Source organism: Oryzias melastigma, linkage group LG22 (genome assembly GCF_002922805.2).
Source record: "Oryzias melastigma strain HK-1 linkage group LG22, ASM292280v2, whole genome shotgun sequence".
NCBI classification, from domain to species: domain Eukaryota; kingdom Metazoa; phylum Chordata; class Actinopteri; order Beloniformes; family Adrianichthyidae; genus Oryzias; species Oryzias melastigma.
Window position 1 is genome coordinate 20384001 of NC_050533.1, and position 22398 is coordinate 20406398.

A 22398-nucleotide genomic window follows, 5' to 3' on the forward strand; every position below is an offset into this window, starting at 1 on the left:
ATATAATTAAATAAAACAAATGCACTAAAGCATCTAATGAGATTAAAAAAAGCAAGAAAAAATGTGATCCTTGACAAAATGTCAAACTTCTTTTAGACATTCAAGATATTTTACCAAAGTTTTAGTTATTTTAAATTCTCTTTAGGCTTTTCTCTAAATCAGCACAGTTGGGAATTTTGTCTCATTACACACTAGGATCAAGAAATAAGGAAATTATTTTAAATCCTTTATACTAAATCCTTTTGCTTCAAATTCCTGACAAAAGAAAAAAATGGATTTAAGAAACAAAAAACCCATAAAATTATTCAAAAGTCCTCCAAAGGTTACTTTTTTTTAGAAATAGAATTACTTTATTACACAAAGAAACCACATTAAATCTCTCAGAAAGTTTTAAACATTGGACACAGTTGTTCTGAAGACCCTGATATGAGGATTCATGAAGACGGGATAACTTTTACTAGGATGGTACTTTCATTTTTTTCATGTTTTGTTCTGAAATGAGTCATTTCCTCTTATTACACTCAGTTATTAAAACTAGATCTGGCTGCAACGTCTGTAAGTCTAAGAAGCTGAAAAATTAGTTACTACACTAGTTATTCTCACTGTAATTAATATGAACTACAATGAGATTCATAAAAGCTAAAAAAAATACACATCATTTGCTAAGAAGTAGCAAAAAATGTATTATTGGGCTGTTCAACATTCATTCATTCACTTAGCTTCCTTTTTCCTTTTTTGGTGCTTGTATGAAACTGCTTGTTTTTAGATTTTGAAGTGTAAGTAAAAAATTACAGTACATTTCACTACTTTCTGGTCAATTTATTGTTCTTTTCCTATTTTCAGGATACATCTTTTTGCAGCTGACAGGAAGAAAGATTTGTTTAGTATTCTGGTTAAAGAGAAATTAAATATTTTTTTTGTTTTTTATCTAATTTGGAAAAGAAATGTAGAAAAATGAAAGAAAATAGAATTTTGTGTTTGACATAAAGCACTGAGCAGATCATTTTATCCACTTGTAGTTTATTTCTTACAGTTGGAGGGAATTTGGGGTCAGATGTCACTGGACGAGCTGGAATTTGCACAAATTTAGCCATCCTTAATAATAATAGAAACAAAGATGGCACATTTATTTCTGAGAGGGAACCTCCCGGCCGCCACGGAGCAGACAGACCCAAAGGGTGAGTAAAAGTCTGGCTGAGTTGGTCGTGGAGGAAGGGTTATTTTGATCCACTCAAGCAACCGCATCCTGACGGAGCGGCGTGATGACAGCATCTGTCAGCAACAGGTTACCGGGCAGATATGATCTGTGGTGCATATGGGAACCACCACCAAACAGGCATCCGCAGCTGAAAACTTAATCTGAGGGATTCTCGTGTTGTGCATTCTGCTGGTGTCTCCTGACCGCATTATCCAGCACACAAAGCCGGCTGTGGGACCGTCGACTGAGTCTGTGCACGGACGGCGTGATGAAGGGCGGTGTGCAAAGATACTTCAAAGACGAGGGCTTCTCCATCAATCCATTAGCTTGTGTTAAAATAACAGCAAACACTTGGTTACAAAGACTCAAATCATCAATATTGGATTGATTTTCACTTAGAAAGCAAATATCGATAATTTATTCCAGAAATTTTAAAATAACTTCTGTATTTTTTTCTTTTTCTTTTTTTTAAGGGAAAAACTGATTTCAGTTCATTTTTTATTTAAAAATTCTAACCTTCTTCAATAAAAGCTCCACAATAGTTAATTAACCAAAATAGCAAGCATGCAGCGGAAATATTAGCTCTTAATTAGACTAAAAAAACTGAAAAATTCATAAATTAACCAAAATAACTAGCAAGTAGCTGAAATATTAGATAAACTTCAGAATAGCTTTAAAAAAACAAAAAAAAGCCTAAGTTAGCCAAAAAAGCTAGCATGCAGCTGAAATATTAGCTAAACTCTTAATTAGTCTACAAAATGGAAAAAAATCATAAATTAGCCAAAATAGCTACCATGTAGTGGAAATATTAGCTAAACTCCAAAATAACCTATAAAACCTTAATTAATGCAAAAATATTCCAAAAAGCTAGCAGAATGCCATTATAACTTTCAACTTTACGTCACTCTGACTCCATATAATATAAAGTAACGACTGATCGACTATTAAATAAGTCGTCGACTATTTTAATAGTCGATTAGTCGACTAATTGTGGCATCCCTACTGTGTAATATAATCAAAAATGTTTCTGTAAAGACAAGAAGATGGGGTTGTACTCTATCAAGCACTGCCACAAAAAAACGATTTTAAAGATAAATTATTAGAGTAAACTGCAAAGCAGAAAAAGACGCTCAAAAGGGCTTCAGATTACTAAGGGTTAAGGATGACCTCCTGTGACCCAAAGGTCTGGTTCTGGTTAAATCCATGCAACGGAAAGACTGAAGAGCAGCCTGGAGGCAGCAGGTGAGCCGCTTTTCTCCTTCAGAATCTACTGAAATTATGTTGATCGTGTTTACAATTAAAAACTTACAGTAAATCAAACCACATAAACAGCATAAAAGGGTTCAAACCCAAAGCTTGTGTTCAGATCTCACGAACGACGACTCTACCTCGGTATTGTTGAGCTGAGCCAGGCCCGTACAGGCATTTGCCAGCAGGAAGTCTCCACTCAGAACCGCCATCTTGTTCCCGAATTCCATGTCCTTCAGCAGGCCGTCCGAAGCGCTCCACTCCTTCAGGTTTACCACCCCACGGTGCACCAGGAACGCCGTGTGGATCAACTCCACGATCTCCGCCAGGTTCCTCTGACTACGGAACAAGAAGAGGGACATTCTAAGGAAATTTAGAGAACTTTGAAGGCGAGAAATGTATCATTTTGAGTTTTCCCTTTTAGCAGACATGTCATAGTTTGCATAAAAAATAAAAGTAAACTTATTATTAGCAAATAAAAGCCTCTCTTGATTATGTGGCGACAGAACAGTTGTTTCTGAATAGGGGAGCAGCCTCAGGGAGGATATAATCAAATGTTGATTCAGTCATTGGTGGCGGATAATTAGGTCTGTCTCCATATGGAAGGAGCTCGCCAGGCTGCGACAGGAGGATCCATCCAGACAGGGTCGGCTGCGCTGATAGCCACTTATGACCTTCTTTCAACTGCTGAGAACCTGATGAGCCGGCCGCCTGCATTGAACTGCAAATCCTTCCCGCACACGCACACACAAAAGGACACACCGGCAGCCCTGTAATTGCCATGTTCGGGGTCGGCATGAAAAAGATGTGATTAAAATTCAATAATGTCTTCTATTTTGCCTCTCAATCACACCCATTGTCTGCTCGGTTTCTCTGCTTGGTGATGCGCAGCAATAACACCGTCACCCCGAATGAGAGTTAATAAGTTCAGAGTTTAAATAAAAGGAAATTAATAAAGCGACAGAAGCACGCTCTTTAAGCACCTCAGCCTGATGGCTGCGCTTCGAGAGGAGAAGGCATTGTTGAAAGCGAAAGGGGAAGACAACAAAGAGATGCGCTTGATTCCATTTCAGATTCTCCTCCAATTTCAGGTTTGGTGAGACTGCCCGCCGTTTCACTCATGAGTTTGATAATCATGGTTCATTTTACATATAACCGCTCAAATGTTTGGATTTTGTAGAGCGGTTAAAAAATTTCCAACAAGATCTAATAAAAAAAACTCCACATAGAGCAGGAAAAAGAATGAACCTCACGCCGTCATAAATGCAGATTTCTGTGACGTGATTTTCATTTAATCAAAAGTCAGATCTCCAAACTTGGTTCAGTCTATAATTTGATACCGCCTGTTGCAGGAATTACACCGTCTCGCCCCAATTTTTGCGTCGACTCGACTCTGGACACCTGCTAGTAACACAGGTTCTCTGGATGAACCTTCAGTACCCAGGGTAGGAGGTTCGTGGCTCCTCTCTTAGGTACGGTGGCCCAGAAGTACAAATCACACCAACAAATCTCTCAATGCAAAACCTTTGTGTTCTACTTTGTGTTTTACTGTGAAGCACTTTGTAATTTTTAACTTGAAAGGTACTATATAAATAAAGATTATTACTATTATTTGTTTTTGTTTTTGCAAAGACAATAATAAAAAACATTACATTTTGGAAATCAAAACTCAAGTCCAAAGACCAAAAGAATTGAAACACTTAAAAAAAAAAAAAAAAGTGATTTCCCAAATTCAAAATCCAATGTTAAAAATGAAGAAACCGGAACGGTAGATACTATTGGAAATCACTGATTTGATTTATGATGGAGTTTTGTCAAATGTCTGCATATTAATAAAAAAATTATAATTACGGAGCACATCTTGTATCATTTCATGCTAAATAACTTTCAGATGATCTGATGGAAAAAACACTGTTATCCAATTAGCGATGTCTGTGTAGGACCTACTTTTACCTACCTTTACATTTTCTTTCTATGTTTCATTTTTTTACATTTTATTTTGATTTCTGGAAACCACTTTTGCTTTCCAACACTTTTTTTTTCTGTTCTACGGAAACCCTATCCTCTGCACAGAGCGATCTGATGATGTGATTTGCACTTCGGGGCCACCATACTTAGCACATCTGGGTTAGTCCAGTCCTTCATCCAGATTCACACCACCAGCATTTCCTTTTCTGCACTGTACTTTGTGTTTGGTAAATGGTATATACTTATACTTAACAGCAGGGAAAAAAGCTGCAACCCAAAAACTTGCTGCAAGAAAAAGTATGTGAACCCTTTGGGAATATGCCAATTTGTGAATGAAATGAAAACGTGTTTTTCTCTTCATCCATCCATTCATATATAATTATGTAGATGCATGTGACCTGAATGGCCACTGTTGTGTTTTTGGTTTTTGGTAAAGGGGCATGAATAGTAAGACCTGATCTTCGTTATGCTCCCTTCACTCATTTGTTACATTGTTTTGTTTTATTATGTATGGATTACTCTTGCTTATTATGGATATGGATGCAAATGAAAGAAGAAATGAAATGAAATGTTCTACATTTCTCTGTCCTTTTTGGGGTCATGGAGATGCTGGAGCCTAACCTGGCCACTTCTGGGCATAGACAGGATACACCCTGGACAGAAAGGTCCCCATTGATGGTTCTGTTTGAGATTCCCCAGTTGGGACTTGAACTAGGGACCTTCTTACTGTGATGCATGTCAAGTTAGGCCAAAAATAATAATAGCTTGATTTGTAGCCATGAAAATATTCCCTTCCAAGTAAAGAATGTTACATTTTACTCTTATAAACCTGTTTTTTCAGAAAAAATATTTCTGGAAAAGTTCAGAAACCAACAGATTTCTTGTTTTAACACATAAATATATTTTTGTAATATTTTAAAGTAATATGGCTGATTGACTATCTTCTACAAAATGTGACGTTACACCACTCTCCTGTGTGTTTTAAAATGAAAAAACAATACACTTGTAAAAATGAATGAAAATATAGTCAATTCAGAAGCAGAGTGTCTCACTGGAGGTTTGAAGCTTCAACCCACAACATCTCAGAGAATGTCAGAGTGGTTTGAAGTGAAGGTCAAGGTCAGACTGCATTCCTCATGAGCAAAAACTCCATTATCCCTTTGGGGATAGAAAACATAACAAAAAACCCCACTAATTTGGGAAAAAAATAGAGTTTTTCTGCCGTAAAAGCATCGACTTTCTCCGTCTATTCATCTTTTGTTGTTTGAAAACCCAAAATCTGAGAGCTTTTCTTCTGTGGATACTTCCCCATTGATGTGTTAATCGTTCAGTCAATTACTTCTCATTTGGAGGAAACCAGCACAGACTGATTATTTTAAGATTTTAGTAACAAAAGGGCATGAGGAAATGCAAAAAAAAAAAAAAGAATCTACTCTGAGAACATCTCTCTCAGGATGACCGAACATTGTTTGGAGATTAATTTAGGTGATGCATCTCTGAAGTAACACTAAACCTGAGTGTTTGCTTCATTTTTGTAGGACCATCTTGGAATCTCTGGCTCTGAAACTCCATGAGAGTCAACATCTTTGGGGCAGCTTGTGGTCAAGTCTTTCATTTCCCCCATTTTTGTTTTTAAAAAAGCCCTTTTTTAGGAGTTAAATAAGACAGCACAGTGACCCAAGCCCCCCCCCACCATCGACTGAAGCCCCGCAGAATCCAAACCTGCGCCTCCAAACCAGCTGCCCTGATCAGCAGCAGGAAAGCTTAGGGAGGAAAAAAGGGGGCTGGTGTAAAAATAGCTTTGGTTCCCTGTTGCATAGCAACCGATGCCATCTTGCAGAGGTGTAACGCCCACTACCACGCCCCTTGTCCTGACTGTTCTGTTCCATTTTCCTCCCTCTGCAGTTTTTCCGAAAGAGCACACGGATTCTGTGAGTGTCCCTAAAAGGAGGCCTGCCTGGTGCGTTCACTGACAGGGCTTTTATCTGACACAAAGAACCAAAAAAAGTCAAAGTGCACAAGTTGAGCTATCTGTATGTACGGCTGGGTTTCCATCCATTTATCAATCATAGCGATGCCTTGGTGAATCATCAGTGTCAGGCAGCAGAGTGGGAAATGTTTTACAAATGCTGCATGTCAGAAGGGAGGAGACAGTCCCCTGGAGGTTTCAATCACCCCCCCAACACACACACACAGACACACACCCACACACACATCCCTCCAAAACCGCCCCACCACGACTCGCCATCCTTCCACCTCGCCATCAGCAGAGGTGCTAATGAGCTCAGGAGAGGTGGGGGCAGAGACGGAGTGGGAGCAAAATAGTGCAAATGAGGTGATCAAGTCATGCTGTGACTGTGTGTGTGGGGGTGTGTGTGTGTGTGTGTGTGTGTGTGCACACGTGTGCGACGGTTCAGACACATCTGAGGGGGATCCGGTGTCACCCTGATCTGCAAGTCCGGCTAAGAGGACGCACATCACGCCGACCTCACTGAAGATCAGGGGCTGAGCACTTCCACGCCGTCTGCTTCGGGCCTAACATTGGGGTGTTTGTGCAGAGGCGCTACACACTCGTGCCAGCTCACGCTAAGAAAGAGCCCTTTCAGACGCGCAGCACACATCAACGCCAAGCACAACAGTCACTTCTGGAAAGCATTTGGAACACACCCACATCCCCGTGCCGAGCCGTGCGCTGGCAGCTGACGTGTGCGAGGAGGTCGGAGCGGAGCGTGTTATCGGAGCTCAGACACCTTACACCCCAAAAATGCAGATGTGAAGTTTTATTCACAAGACTTACATTTGAAGTAGTCTGATAGAATTTATGAGACGATGTGCTGTTATAGTTAAAGAAAACATGGCAGACGTGAACAGCAGAGGACAAAACACAATTACCAGACAAGTGGATCTGATTTCACCACTTCTGCCTCACCAAGGAAGTAGCAAGTAAAAAAAAAAAAAAACTCGTCTTGGCCTTCCTGTCACGCACATTCATGGATCATCACAACTCCCCAAACAGAGATGTTCAGAAAACAGAAAAGTGCAGATAAATTCACAGACGGTCAACAGAACCTGCAAATTTTTTATTGAAATGATGATAAATGTATTTTGAAAAGTTATGCATCCGCTCCAAAATGCTCAGTCCACCAATCGCAGTGAAGCAGACACTGTGAAGCTATGTTCACACCGCCCTCTGCAACATGCATTCAAGCAGTTACTTCCTATGAAAAGTCTTTGTAAATGTGTGTTTCAGGCTTCTGTGTTCACGTCTCTACACAGGTTTCTACATGAAAAAGAGTGACCAATGGATCCATGTTGGAAGTTAAACCAGGTCAAACTTTGACCAATCAGGGACTTGGATTTGATAGTGATGTTTGATTGCATATATTTTTATTAATGGAAGTACAAACCATTAAAATAGTGATCAAGAAGGAGAAATGTATATTTGAGGTTTGCGTTCAGGTGGAATTATACAACACAAAGTCTTTCATACACTGGAATAGAGCTGTGAAAGAAAATCCTGGAGAAGGATTCTCAAGATCTGCACCGCTTCAGCATTTCACACCAAGCCTCTTCCACTTGACCTACATGTTCTCACTCCGAACTCATCACATAAGGACGTATGGTTCACGTCCCCTATGCCCTCAACGCATCCTCACTCCCAACTCGTCATATATGGACGTACGGTTCACGCCCCCTACAAGTCACTTTTTGACATTTTGGGTTTCCCCAACTCGCTGTTTTTTGATGTCCTAGCTGTTCCCATTAAACCATGGGTCCCCAACCCTTGGGATGCTGGACTGGATGCAGAACTGGTAGCGGGTTAGGGTACCAGTACTGGGTCAGTGTACTGGGTTAAGATACCGGTATTGAGTTAGAGTACGGTACCGGCCCAGTCCGGTCCCAGACCGGTATCAAGGATTGGGGAACCTTATACAGAGGGTTGTGGACCCCTGATTAGCTTATGCATTTTCCCTGTCTGTGGCCCGGTACCAAACAGCCCTCAAATTGGACCAGTACTGGAATAAATCCTGAAGATTAGGGACCCCTGAGTTAATGGGAACAGCCAGCATGTCGAAAAACGACGAGTTAGGGGACACCCAAAACTAGTGCTGCCACAAACGATTATTTTGATAGTCGACTGATCACCGATTATTTTTCAGATTAGTCAACAAACCCCAGGCTCACAACGCTAGCGTTACAGCCCTGATGCGAGCGCCGCAGTCTTTACATAGCTTTAAAAGTGTGAGAGGAAATCCCACTGCAGGCGTTCACTTCCTGCGTCTGCGGCCAGGTCTCTGCGGCGCTGCAAATCCCTTTCGCTGGGTTCAAATTTTCGCCGGATGACGCAGCTGAACCGCAGCACACAAAGGGGGAATTAGCGTGAACATCCGTGTCTATTGGTTTGTTTAGCTTGTGTTTACAGCTTCCTTGAAAGGCCAGCAGTGCTTGCCTTTTGGCTCCGCCTCCCTCAAGGAAAACCATCTCTCCTCCCTCCACTCACCTTCACCAATTACCAGGCCAGGACGGGAGGATATAAAAGAAGTGGCCCAACCTGGATGAGGTGGCGGCTGATATTCCAGAGGGAATCTGTTTCCTCAACCTGCCCCTGCTGTCGGCCTCAGCTGATATAAGCCTGTTTTGCCTGGTGTTGCCCTTCTTGTAAATTTAGGTTTGGGACTTTGGTTTTGCTTGCCTGGTGTTGTGATTTGCTTTTTGGTTTAGCTGTTGACTGAAGGCCCAAAGCGCTTTATGGTCTCTGTAACATTCACCCATTCATACACTGGTGGTAGCTCCGCTCCCGAAAAGGCAACCTTCTACCAGAGGCAAGGTGGGGTTCAGGACACTTCGACACATGGGCAGGCAAGGCGAGAATTGAACCGACCGCCCTACCGCTGCCCAGAAATAAGAAAGAAAAAGAAGAACCTCCCTGCTTGTCCAGTGTGAACACCAATACTAATACCAGGTGTGTCTGTAGCTTAGCTGGTATTTTTAATTAAATCAAGAAACAAGATCAGATTTGGTGATTGCATCCCAAAAACATGTGGGTGGAGTTACCTGGGGTAGATGCCGCTGACCATGTCCTGAGCCAAAACATCAGCAGCAGCGTGGTTGGGGCCTGCAGCCTTCGACAGGAGCAGGACGATGAGCCCCCTCATCTGAAGGTTGTTCTTGCTGTCGTACACAAAGCCCCTGCAGAGACACATCTCAACATAAGCGAGGTCGATCATCTGTTTCATTTTCAGGCTTTAGGCTGCAAAAACACGGCTAAGTATAAAATCAATCCTGACGAGGTGAACCCTGTAAACTGATCCCACCCAGACGTACATTCACATACATTCTGGCTGATCCAGGAACAACTGAACAGCATTAGATTTAGGGCTGATCTAGCAAGTCAAGGTAGACTGCATCAGAAAAATGACCCCAATTCAAAAATCTGTCTAAAATTCATTTTTAACCTACTACATCGTGTGATGTGCTTTCATTTATCTTATATTTATCCAGTTTCTCATTGGATTTTTGTCCATGAATTACAGGTGTAAATTAGCATTTTGCTGTAATATAGCATATTTACATCTATCCCTGTCTGAGTAGATAGTCCTTAATGTATATTGTCCCTAATGTATATTGTCCTTAATGTATTCTGTCCATATCAATGAAATCAACAAACATTCTGAGTTGAGAATTTGAATAAAGGTGACATGTAAACAAACAAACTGTAGACTCCAATGAAGATTGTGCTTTTGGTGTTTTTAACATTTTTTGTAGCATTTTTCAGATAATGGAGGACACATATAAATAATTCAATACTAAAGCTGCATTCCTAAGCATTTCTTTATTCTAACTGTCATATGATTGGTCAGTTTATAACTTGAATAGCTTGCAACAAAGATATAATAAAAACAAAATTAAGGGTTAACAAGAACATGATAAAAACGATGTATATATATTAATGTGTACAATATGTGTAAATCCTGAAAAAACATAATAAATACTGTATACAAACTGTATATGGTTTGTTTTACATTGTATAAACAGACAGTGAAAGAAAGTGGTCTGATAGCCTCTGCTTATTTATTTCCCAGCATTTCTTTATTTACACTCTCTCTTACTAACTTTTAGCCTCTCACAACCCCAAGCTAACCATTGCGTAGCAAAAAAAAAAAAAAAGCAATTAATATTGGAGCTTTCCAGCAGTACAGTTTAACCCTTGTGCTCTCTTATGGGGTCCAGATGACCCCACCCTTACACTGATGTGTGATCCCTCCCATGACAAAGGTGGACAGGATTTTATGTCTGCCACAAACACCTGTAAAGATGAAAAATCCTTTTTGTGACCCCACTTTTAAAGTAAACATGCCTAGGACAGCACAAGGGTTACAGCCAGTCAATGAAGCCATTTGGCTCCAATCAAATAAAGTCAATTGAAACGCCATTTTTTGTTTGTTTTTTTTTATACGGTTGCCGCCATGTTGGAGCCAGACAATGTCAAGTAGCAGTGATTGGTCAAAGTCGATCTGATTCAACATTTCCATGTCGACCACTGTTATTGGTCAGGAGTGAGTTTATTGGAAGACCACTGTCAATCAAACATTTTAGATTGAGGCATCTGATTGGTCAGTTAATCATTTGAACTACAGAAAATTTATGAAAAACTTGATTAGCAGGAAAATGTTGAAAAAAAAAGTTATCAGAGAAAGAATGGTTATTCTGACCAACAGAATGACTGAGTAATAATGGGTCATTTCGCTATGGTTTCTTGGTACTTCCTGTTTGGGATGTGAGGGGGCGGGGGGGGGTCACTCAGTCCAGTTCTCTTTTACAGTCAATGGGCACGCCCTGAACAAGCTTCCAGTCTGTTGCAGCCCCCCACACACACTCACTAATTAACCTATGAAGCATGTTTTTGGACTGTGGGAGGAAACTGGAGTTCCTGGAGAAAACATCCTGCACACAGAAAGAACCCAACCAGGATTTGAACCACGGCTTCTCCCTTTGAGACGAGAGCCCTAACCACTACGCCACAATGAAGCCCTTAAATCCAAGACTTTAAAACTTTGTCAGTAATGAATTGGTGGTGGTTTTCCATTGGTTGCTTTCAGCTTCTGTAGGGAAGAATGAACCATTGTGGATGTTTGGAAATGTCATGAACACTGTGATCAATTAAGCCAGACTAAATACGGTGAAGGAGTGCTTGTTTACTTTTCATTTTTATATTATTTTGATTTCATATTTTGAATAATTTACATTAAAACTGCTTCAAAAAAAGAGTAAGAAAATGGAATAAATACTGCAGAAGGCTGGACTGGTCAAAAAAATGACTGTTTTTGTTTTTGGAGGGTGGGGTAAGGAAGGATGAATATTCATGCTGCCTTTGCCAATAGCCTTGCGACACAATCACAGAGGCACACAAACAGATCCCAGTGGTGGCTGTGCCGATGAGGGGGGGGCAGATTAAGTATCTTTTTACCCTCTCTGGGGAGCAGTTACACAGAGCACCTCTAATCCTGTCCCCATGGGAGCCCCTTGTGCTATGAATCACTCTCTCGTTAGGAGCTCCGCGGCAGACAAGCGGTCACACCCCCTTTGCTCCATGCCCAGACACGTGCCGCAACATCCAACCCCGAACCCCCACCCTCTTTGAATCCCCCCCCCTTTATGGCAGAAGGGGAGTGGAAGTGGTGAAAGATGGAGCATAAAGAGGAGAAACGATTCAGACTCAGAACGTTCTGATCCTCAAGAGGAAAACAGGCAGAATGCCCCCCACCAAAATAAAAATATTCAAACCATCAAACCTGTCATATAAAGCAGATGTAATTTATAATACAGTTGACATTATGTTAGGCTGTTTTTCATTACAGCTCGTGAGAAACGTTTACAGCCTCTCTAAATTTTTACTCAATAAGAAAAAAAAAGTTGATCTGCAGCAAAAAAAAAAAACACTGAAGCTTCTGTGCTGTTGGGGAGTCCAGGTACGCCAGCGCCATGAAGATGGCATAATGATTAATATTTATGTCACTGTGTCTGCCAGAATACATCAATCAATCACATCCGCCCCCCTCTGCAAAGGGGTGGGAGCAGAAAGATGATGTGGAAGAGGAGAGATAGAGAGGAGGTGAAGCAGAGAGGCGGCGAGAAAAATGGGCCGCTGTCATTTTAAAGGGTTGCGAACAGGTCACCACGCCTACCGCCAGCCAGCCGCAGAGCAGGACGGCAGAAACGCACGCCGCAGATGGAATTCATGCACATATGACCTCGCATGCAGTCATATTGTTGACCAAATCGACGATTCATTATAGCAACGAATAAACAAAAGTGCTCTTTATATACACTGAACAAAAACATAAAGGCAACACTTTTTTTTTTGCTCCCAAATCCATCCCATCTCACAGGTGTGCCATATCAAGATGCTGATTAGACAGCATGATCATTGCACAGGTGTGCCCAATCCGAATCCTTCCCTTCTCCCCATCCCTCTATTTGTAGGGGCATTTGTAGTGGAAGTGGCGTCAAAGCCCTCCTGTTGGTAAACCACTTCATACCGTGCAGCGGAGAAGACATTCTCCTCAGGTGGATGCGCTCTGAAGCACAGAAGTTTACATTTAAATTTAAGTAATGAGTTTTTGTTGTAGCATGACCTTTTTAAAGTTATTAAACCGCTGCTGTTATGCGTATTCAAGCACTGGAAGCTCCGCGCTAACGCTAGCTGGCGACTATTGATGACGTCATCAAGCTGAAGTGACGTCCGAATTCTGAGACACCATCCATCCATCCATTTTCTTGACCGCTTCATCCCCTTCGGGGTCACGGGGGCGCCAGGTCGCCAGTCTGTCGCAGGGATTCTGAGACACTATTTCTCTATTTCTCTCCGTTTGGAGGACTAAATGTAGGGGAAGGGAGAAGGAAATAATTCTGATTGGGCCTTAGACTGGCTATAGCAAAAAACTACTCTGAAACATTATGTTTTATTTATTTATTTGGGAGGGGTATGGCACAACAATGGGTCTCAGGAAAACATCATTGTATCTCTGTGTATTCAAAATGCCATCCATAACTTATACCTGACCAAAACATAACCCCCATACGCCACTCGACAACCTGATGTGCATCACTGCAGGAGGCAAATGGTGGTCACACCAGATACGAAGGAGTTTTCTGAGTCCCCAGACCCCCCAATAAAACATAACACTTCAGAGTGGCCAGTCTAAGGCACACCTGTGTGGCATAATCATGCTGTCTCATCAGCATCTTGATGTGGCACACCTGTGAAATGTGATGGATCATCTCAATAAAGAAGGAGTGCTCACCATCACAGATTAATACAGAACTATGAACAATATTTGAGAGAAATGGTTATTTTGTGTTTATAGAAAAAGTTTCAGATCAAGACAAATATAAGCAAAAACAAGTATTGGCTTTATATTTATATTCAGTGTAGTTTGAATGTCTTGAAATTTGATTAAATGTTTCTATTTTAGCAACTATTTAACTGCTCTATTTAAAAATTTAATAAGTCCACAGTTCCCCACAAAACTCCAGATAAAACCAATTCTTTGGCTTCCAGATTGAAGCTCTTAAAAAAGGGAGAACATGAAAATACAAATCAAGACATTTAAAGAGTTTGTATGCTATGCTATACTGTACTATAATATACTGTACAGTACTATACTATGTTTTTTTTCTGAATTTTTTTTTCAAAAGCTTTTCTTGATAAAAAAGACCAATTTACTCATTAATCACTAGATAACTGTTTCTTGAAATATCAGGATAAAATTAAAATATTTTCTTTGAGAAAATGAGTAATAAAGTCGTGAGCTTAAGAAAAGCTAGTTTTCAATTGGCAGAGAAAGATGAAATACCTTCAATTGTTTTAACCTGCTTTCACATTGCACTCTTGAGAGTTGAGCAAATAGTCTTGCACAACTGCACATGATGAAAAACTGAAACCACCTGTTACTTTGTCTCTGAAGGCTAGAAATTGCACCATCCTTTATATGCATATTGAACAGAGTTTGGGGTGCAAAAAAGTATTTAGTCAGCCACCAATTGTGCAAGAGATGAGAGAGGCCTGTAATTTCCATCATAGATATACCTCAACTATGAGAGGCAAAATGAAAAAAACCCAGAAAATCCCATTGTCTGATTTTTTAAATTATGGTAGAAAATAAGTATTTAGTCAATAATAAAAGTTAATTTTAATACTTTGTTATATACTCTTTAGTAGCAATGACAGCAGTCAAATGTTTTCTGGAAGTCTTCACAAACTGTTGCTGATATTTTGGCCCATTCCCCCATGCAGATCTCCTCTAGAGCAGTGATGTTTTGGGACTACTTTATTTCATCACTGTATTTGTGATGTAGAAAATACGGTGAGCGGGCTGTGGTGCAGTGGTAGGGCGGTCGACTCCTGATCAGAAGTGAGCGGGTTAGACTCCCGCCTTGCCTGCCCATGTGTTGAAGTGTCCTTGGGCAAGACACTGAACCCCAAATTGCCTCTGGTGGGCGGTTGGCGCCAGTGTTCGGCAGCGGAGCCACCACCAGTGTGTGAATGTGTGTGTGAATGGGTGAATGGGTCTGTGACTGTGAAGCGCTTTGGGCCCTTGAAGGAGGGTAGAAAGCGCTATACAAGTATACGCCATTTACCATTTACCATTTACAAGTACCCTGCTCTGAGCTCTCAGCAATAGGGAGGGGAAGGGGGGCGGGGTTGCTCAGTGGCAATACTAGTCCCACCCACAACTTAGAGGCAAATTTCTAATGAACTACTGTTGCTCTGCAGAAACTGTCCTAGCCAACGATGCTTTTTTTTTTTTTGGCTAAAAACGGAAAAGTTATAAATAAAAGACCACTGGGAACACTTTGAAAATAGATCAAAGATGATTTAGGATAAAGATCATTTAGTATTTTTTTTTTCAAAAGCAGTAACTTCATCCAGTTTTGCCCATATTACCTTTTTTTTTTTTTGCTACAAAAATTTGGAGTATTTGGACAAAAATACCATATAAAAAGAGTTTCTATGTGTTTCATTGAAGTCAAAGCGTAAAGAACTAAGTCTGAAATGAAAGCCTGATAAAATCTAAACACTTCAAACTCATGGAAAGCTTTTCCGGTCTAAGTAGAACTCTCAAGGACTGTCTTCAAAGCAAGTTAAGTTTCTCGTCTTGGGCAGCTCTTCCCTCTCGCTGTAACTCCACACTTTGGGGCAAACTTAGCTGAGCTGCAGTTTTTGAGAATGAAAGGAAAAGAAAAACCGTAACCCAACTCCACGAGGGTCTGCCTGTCTGCTATTGTGGATATTTTTATCTGCGGCGCATCCAATGCCGAGACACAGTGGGAAATACGAACCAGCCAACCCAAGCTGACAGTGAGAAGTCAGACTGTCAAGAAGTCTGCAGCACCCCTCCCCTGACTGCCCCCACCCCCTGATGCTACAACACCCAAATGGATCGTCATATCGGGTTTAGGTGTATAGGTTATTACACCCTTGGGCTCCTGTTTCCATACGGCGGGATTAAGTTTGACGACTCTTCCCGTTCTCTTTCCTCGATGTTTCACATTTGTGTTATCAAAGACAACTGCTTTGATTTGGGGTCAGATTTGAAGGATGCAACACTCGGAAAAGATTTTTAAACTCAACCCAAAAATTCTGTCACTTTTGTTTCTACGGCACAATAAATTTAATCCTTTTTACTATGAAAGTCACAACATGCTTCATACAAAAGCATTGAGTCAATAGATTTATGTCTTAAACCTTTTAGGATTTACTTATATGCAGTCAGGCAAAGAAGTATTTGTCAGTTACTGATTCTGCAGGTTGTCCCACTTTAGAACATGAGAGATTTTTAGTTTCCATCAATGATACACTGCAACTGTGAGACAGAATGAAAAATATAATCCAGAAATTCTTATTGTTTGAAAAGTGAAATGTATAATTTTATCTTTTTTGAAACTGAATTGTATAATGGTGCAGAAAATTAGTTTTTAGTCCCAACAAACAAGGAAGTTATATGTCTAATAGACTCCTGTTCACACCCTTGAACAGTCAGCCTGCAACCTCTCCACTATGACCAAAGATCTATCAAAGGACACCAGGGACAAGATTGTAGACCTGAATAAGACTGAGATGAATAAATCTACAGCTTGTGAGAAAATGGAAGAAAAACAATATCACTGACAATCTTCATTCATCTAGATCAATGCAAGATCTCACCTAGTAGAGGGTTACGGATTATCATGAGAACAGTGAGAAAATATGGCAAAATTGGGCAATGACAACAATAACGACTGTTACTAGTAATACATGACGTTGTCATGGTTTCAGATCCTGCAAAATTACAAAGGTCCTCCTGTTTAATCCAGCAAATATTCAGGCCAGTCTAGTTCTCCAGAGACCATCTGGATGATCCAAAGGAATGGTCAGATGGAAAACACATTCAACTCTTTGGTATAAATAGCACTCACCACTGTTTGGAGGGGAAATAATGATGGGTTAAATCCCAAGAACACCATACCCACTGTGAAACATGGAGGTGGGAGCACCATGCTTTGGGTATGTTTTAATGCAAACAAGACAAGAACACTGATCCGTATAAAGGAAAGTATGAATGGAGCCATTTATAGTGAGATTTGAGGAAAAAAAACTCCTTCCATCAATGAGAACATTGAGGATGGAAGGTGGTTGGATCTTCCAGCATGACAATAATCAAACAACAAAGCAATAGCCACATAAAAAGTATTTCAAGGTAATCTGGAGTGGTCTAGTCAGTTTCTGGACCTCAATCCGATAGAGAATCTGTGGTGGGAGTTAAAAATCTGTGTTGCCCAACTCCACATCAGTACAGCTCTTGAGAAGATCTGCATGGAGGAATGGACCAAAATAGCAGCTACAGTGCAAACCTGCTGAAAATCTACAGGAAACCTTTGACCTCTAACAACTAAAGGTCACATGACAATGTATTGAGGTGAACTTCAGTTGTTGACCAAATATTTATTTTCTGCACCATTATAGAAATAAATTCAGGTCAACCAAAACAAAACGTGAAAAAGGACTGAATTAAGAACATCCTAGATGAGGCAAAACAAACAAATAACTATTGATTGCAATAAACTGTTGTTTGTCCTGATGGAGGCAGAGAGATGAAAGAAGATACTATGAATGGATCTGCAGGTGTAACTGTGCTATTGACCTGAACATTCACATAAAACACAAGGGCACAGGAAAACATCTTAAGAGGGTTTGACTGTACATAGATAACTGGACTAAGCGGTCGCTTCCCCCTCATGTTCCGTATAAGAGATACCTGTGGGTCCCAAGAAGCCAAAATAGACTTCAACTGAGATATAAACAACTATTACTCAAGTCATTCTATTTGTCAGCATAACCATTTTTTCTTTACATCTTCTTTCTAATCCATTTTTTTCATATTTTTTCTTAATTATTCAAGTTATAAACCAACTAATCAGATGATTTAGTAAAAGAATGTGGTGTCCCCACCCACAGATTCTCCTGTGCAGCTTTCAGTGGAAGAGGTGTGGCCTTTAAACAAGCTCACTTGTGATTGGCCACAGTGGTTGCCCTAAAAAGAGCACCACTGTCATTTGGCTCCCCAAAAATGGCAACTGATTTGGCTTCATTTTGAAGGAGTCAGAGGTAAGGCGTTTTCTTTGGGTGCCGTTACACTTGCTCGGTCCAGTTCATTTTACAGTCAATACGAAAGAGAGGCAAATTCGATGCACAAGTCACGTTCAGTGCAAATGTATCAACTTCACTAGAAAAATTAAATACTTTGTTCCTGTGTTTTTTCCCAGGGGTTTGTTCTGAAAATAACCTGTGATAGGTGAAATCCACAAAGTAGAAAAACATGTTCTAAGACCCTCACTACATACTTTATACACAACTGATCACAGACTAAGATTTATGTAGATTGGGAAAGTTGAGAGCCTTCTGTACAGGAGACACAGGATGGAGGAGATTGACTGACAAGATCAACAGCCAATTAAGACGCAGAACACAATCTGTGGTAACAAGGGGGGAAAAAAGCTGACAAAATTGCCATAAAATGAACAAAAGACCACAAAAGATGAACCGCGATATAGTGAGGGAACACTGAACTTACTATCCGGATTTTGATCCCACACGCACAAAACGAATGTTATGTGTGCCACTAGAAGAGGAACAAAAGGCACAGTTTTGGAAAAAAAAGTCCTAATCTGCAATCAAAATTCACAGATTAAAAATGATAATTTTTTAAGTTGCATATAAAAATATGAATGTTTGCTTGGAAAATACCATCTGTGCTTTTAAAATCTCTTTAGGCCTACTTGGTGACAAATGACATATTTCTATTATGTAGTGAGGTATGACCAAGTGTTGATAAAACTGTGACACAAGCTTTAATCATCTTTAAAACAACTAAGACTATAAATCAGACCATAAAGTGAACACTTGGTTTAAGTTTTAGTTACACACACATCAGTATTTATATCATTTAATCACATGTTTTGATATAAGGTGATGAAAATCACCAGTTATCTAACTTTATATTAAATGACGTCACTATCAGCTATAATATTATGATGTTTAAACATTGACCTGTTGCATGGACACTTCCCTATAGTTGATCTATTTTAGGATAAGTATGCTGTAACCCATTACAAAAATCGAAACACATTTTTGAAGAAGGTCACATCTGTGACGTCCTTCATTCGTGACAGAGCAGCAGATGCAGACAGTAGTGGTACCTTGCAGTGTTGAGCAGCGGATGCTGAGTCCCGACCAGCTTCCGGATGTGCATGGCCACATTGCTGAGCTCGTCGCTGAGCAGGCAGCGCAAACTCATGAAGGAGGTGGGGTACCCCACGATCTTCTCCGCGTCAGAGACCACCTTGGTCCAGCTGGACGATCCGGTGCTGGAGAACAGGCTGAGCGTCCTCTGGCTGGAGACGGTCTGCCGGACAAGCTTCAAGCAGGCGGCCGCGAACATCTTGTCCTTCTCCTGCTGTCACAGCGGAGGAGAAGCTCCAGACTCGCTGCAGACGCTACCGCAGAGACATGATGGCGGGAGGAAGAGCTAACGCAGACCCACCGACACTGACATGGAGACAGCTGACAGAACAGGCAAAAATCTCCCTCCAACAGAAACACACTACCCTACACAGGGCGCCGCCATCTTTGAATGCGTAACGTGGGACGACAGCGGTCACGTTGACACCTGTCTGACATCACTTCCGGTGAATTTTCAGAAAGGAAATTTATTATAACAATATGTTTTTGCATTTTGAAATTCATTTGTTTATTATTTTTCATGATTTACTATACTTTATTTCTATCTGTTATTATTATTATTATTATCATTATTATTATTTAACTATGGTAGTAAATGTGTTACTATGTAAAAAAAACATGGATAATAGCAGATAAAATATAGCATTAAAGTAAAGTAAATATTATTAAAACATAATGAATAAATATATTTATTTTTGCAATTAAAAATCCATCCATCCAACATAAATATGACTTATACAACAATATTAATATATATATACATATATATATACACACACAACTATTAATAACATTAATAGAAACACTAGAATATCCAATTTAGTTGCTAACACTCTCCCATTGTCTAACTGGTACCCAAGAGTGAGTAAAATGATTTGTATTTATATTATATTATATTATATTATATTATATTATATTATATTATATTATATTATATTATATTATATTATATTATATTATATTATATTTAATCATAGCTGACCTAATCAATTTGATTTGCCAATCAAGTCATAATATTGAAAATAAAATTTAATGTAAGATAATGAGAACTTTTTGTTCTCAACCTTTACTACATTACTACAGTTTTTAAGGAATGGGTGGGTACACATAACATATGGCACCACTATGTTTTGATTGTTTTTTTTATTTTGAATTATCCCTTTTTTATTAATACCTGTGAAAAGCAAAAACATTTTGTATGAAGCAGACAAAGTTCTAAATGCAAAGGGCTCATAATCTCATCAAAAGCATCAAACTCATACTTTGGGAACTCAAACAAAAAAACCAATTAATTCAACACGCTTTACTTTGTGTTTCTAGTTTGCAATGAAGATATTCATTCTATGTGAAAAGGTTTCTAGTTTCAACATAATTTTCTTTGTATGTTTACAAACATGCTTACCTGAGAAAAATAATAACAGAATGCTGATAATGCATTCCCTTAGATGTATTCAACAACATTTAAATTAATTTAACTCACAAATATTTCTTGGTTCCTTGCTTTTAGAAAACCCTTTTTTATAATACAAATTTCTTTCCACCGCTTCAAATCCAGGACTTCACTTCATTTAGCATCATCTTGAATGGAAAAAAACACAGAAACACAGAAGAATCTTTTTATATAACTGGAAATAAGTTCTGGGATAAAGAGGTTAATTGCTGATTCCTAAAAAAAACTTTTGTTTTAAAAAAAACAAGTCAATGATCTCCAATTGAGCCTTCATCTATCCATCAGTTATGTGCTTTGGAGGGATTGAGAGAGTTGGATTTGTTCCCTATTTCTCTGTAATGCCATATTTAAATATGCAAGTAAGGTTTTTTAACTTGTTTGCACAGATTCGGAGGCTACTATGGTTCAGCTGGAAGACAGAGCTATCCACACAGATTCTGACATTGCCAAAAAGAAAAAAAAAACTTCTATAGTGAAAGCAAAATTAGTTTTTAGTTTTATAAAAGAAACCCAAAGCTATAAACATATTGTTACAAAGTTGCTGGAAGGACTATGAAATTTTCTCTTGTTTCTGTTAATTCTTTTTTTTTAACTCTTTCTTTTAAAAGGAATGATTCCACATTTTCCACCTTAATACATAAATACGGTACGTTTATCAAATCAAAAATCACACTTTTAATATTTTGTTCGTCTTTTTTTTTGCATTTGATTTTGAAATTTGAACGACTTTAACGTTGGGTAAAACTGCAGGAAAAACAGTTTATCCATGTTCTTTTGGTTCACAGAAACAAAATGCTTGCAACAGAATAACGATTGTAGAGAATGATGGCCTCACGGGGGACCTCTGCCTAACAATGCTTTCATTGAATCCTCCTCTGATTGTTTAAGAGGAAAGAAAAAGCTGTCAAGGACGGCTTCCTCAGTGGAGCTGCCTTCTCCCTCACACAGGCACAAAACTAATGCAGCAGTGGTTTTTGCCATGTAGGAAATTCAGAGTCTTCTCCGACTTCTTTCAGATGCAGCTGCATAAAAGTGCAGTACATGTTTTGTGGTGGCGTTAACATGCAGGTGTTGTGCAAGAGCGTCCCAAGGGAGCAAGCATCTCACACTGAGCCCACATCACGGTTCACGGCGTGTTCTTTTCCCGGTTGACTGTTCAGCTCACGGTGGTGTCATTTAGACCTCCCTCATTCGAATCTAGACAAAATAATGTAAGCTGCACTGAAGTTAAAGCCATTAGTTTGACAGAAAATGTCTGCATATGTGAATATGATCCGTGCAAGAGCAACCTGATCCACCTGTTCTCATCCAGAGACACTTTACGGATGAACTTGACCATGTGAATACAGAAAGGAAAAGGAGGAAGTAAGTTATGGAAAATGGTCATGATCCCAGACTTAAACAACAAATTCCTGAATACAAGTGGCTGAAATGAGCTTCTTCCGGAGGGTGGTTGGGCGTTAGAGATTGGGTGAGAAGCTCAGTCACCCGGAGAGAGCTCTGAGTAGAGCCCTTCCTCCTCCACATCAAGAGGAGACAGCTGAGGCGGTCCGGATGCCTCCTGGACGCCTCCCTGGGGAGGTGTTCTGGGCATGTCCCACTGGGTGGAGGTCTTGGAAAAGATCCAGGACACACTGGAGAGATGACTTCTCTTGACAAACCTGGTAACGCCTCATGGTCCCTCCCCAGAGGAGCTGGAGGAAGTGGTCGGGGAGAGGGAAGTCTGGGCGTCTTTGCTTGACTGCTGTCCCC

General features: G+C 40.0%; 1 protein-coding gene across 1 annotated transcript in view; it reads right to left on the minus strand.

The window, feature by feature from the left end:
• The window catches only part of pdss2 (prenyl (decaprenyl) diphosphate synthase, subunit 2), a 34408-nt gene extending 14806 nt beyond the window's left edge, over positions 1-19602 (minus strand). The window contains exons 1-3 of the mRNA XM_024266857.2: positions 19154-19602; positions 9470-9604; positions 2587-2785 (exon numbers count right to left, since the gene is read on the minus strand). Of these exons, the coding sequence (XP_024122625.1) occupies positions 2587-2785; positions 9470-9604; positions 19154-19395 (576 nt within the window). The 5' untranslated portion in view covers positions 19396-19602. The remainder of the gene's footprint in view (positions 1-2586; positions 2786-9469; positions 9605-19153) is intronic.
• Between the last annotated feature and the right edge of the window lie 2796 nt (positions 19603-22398).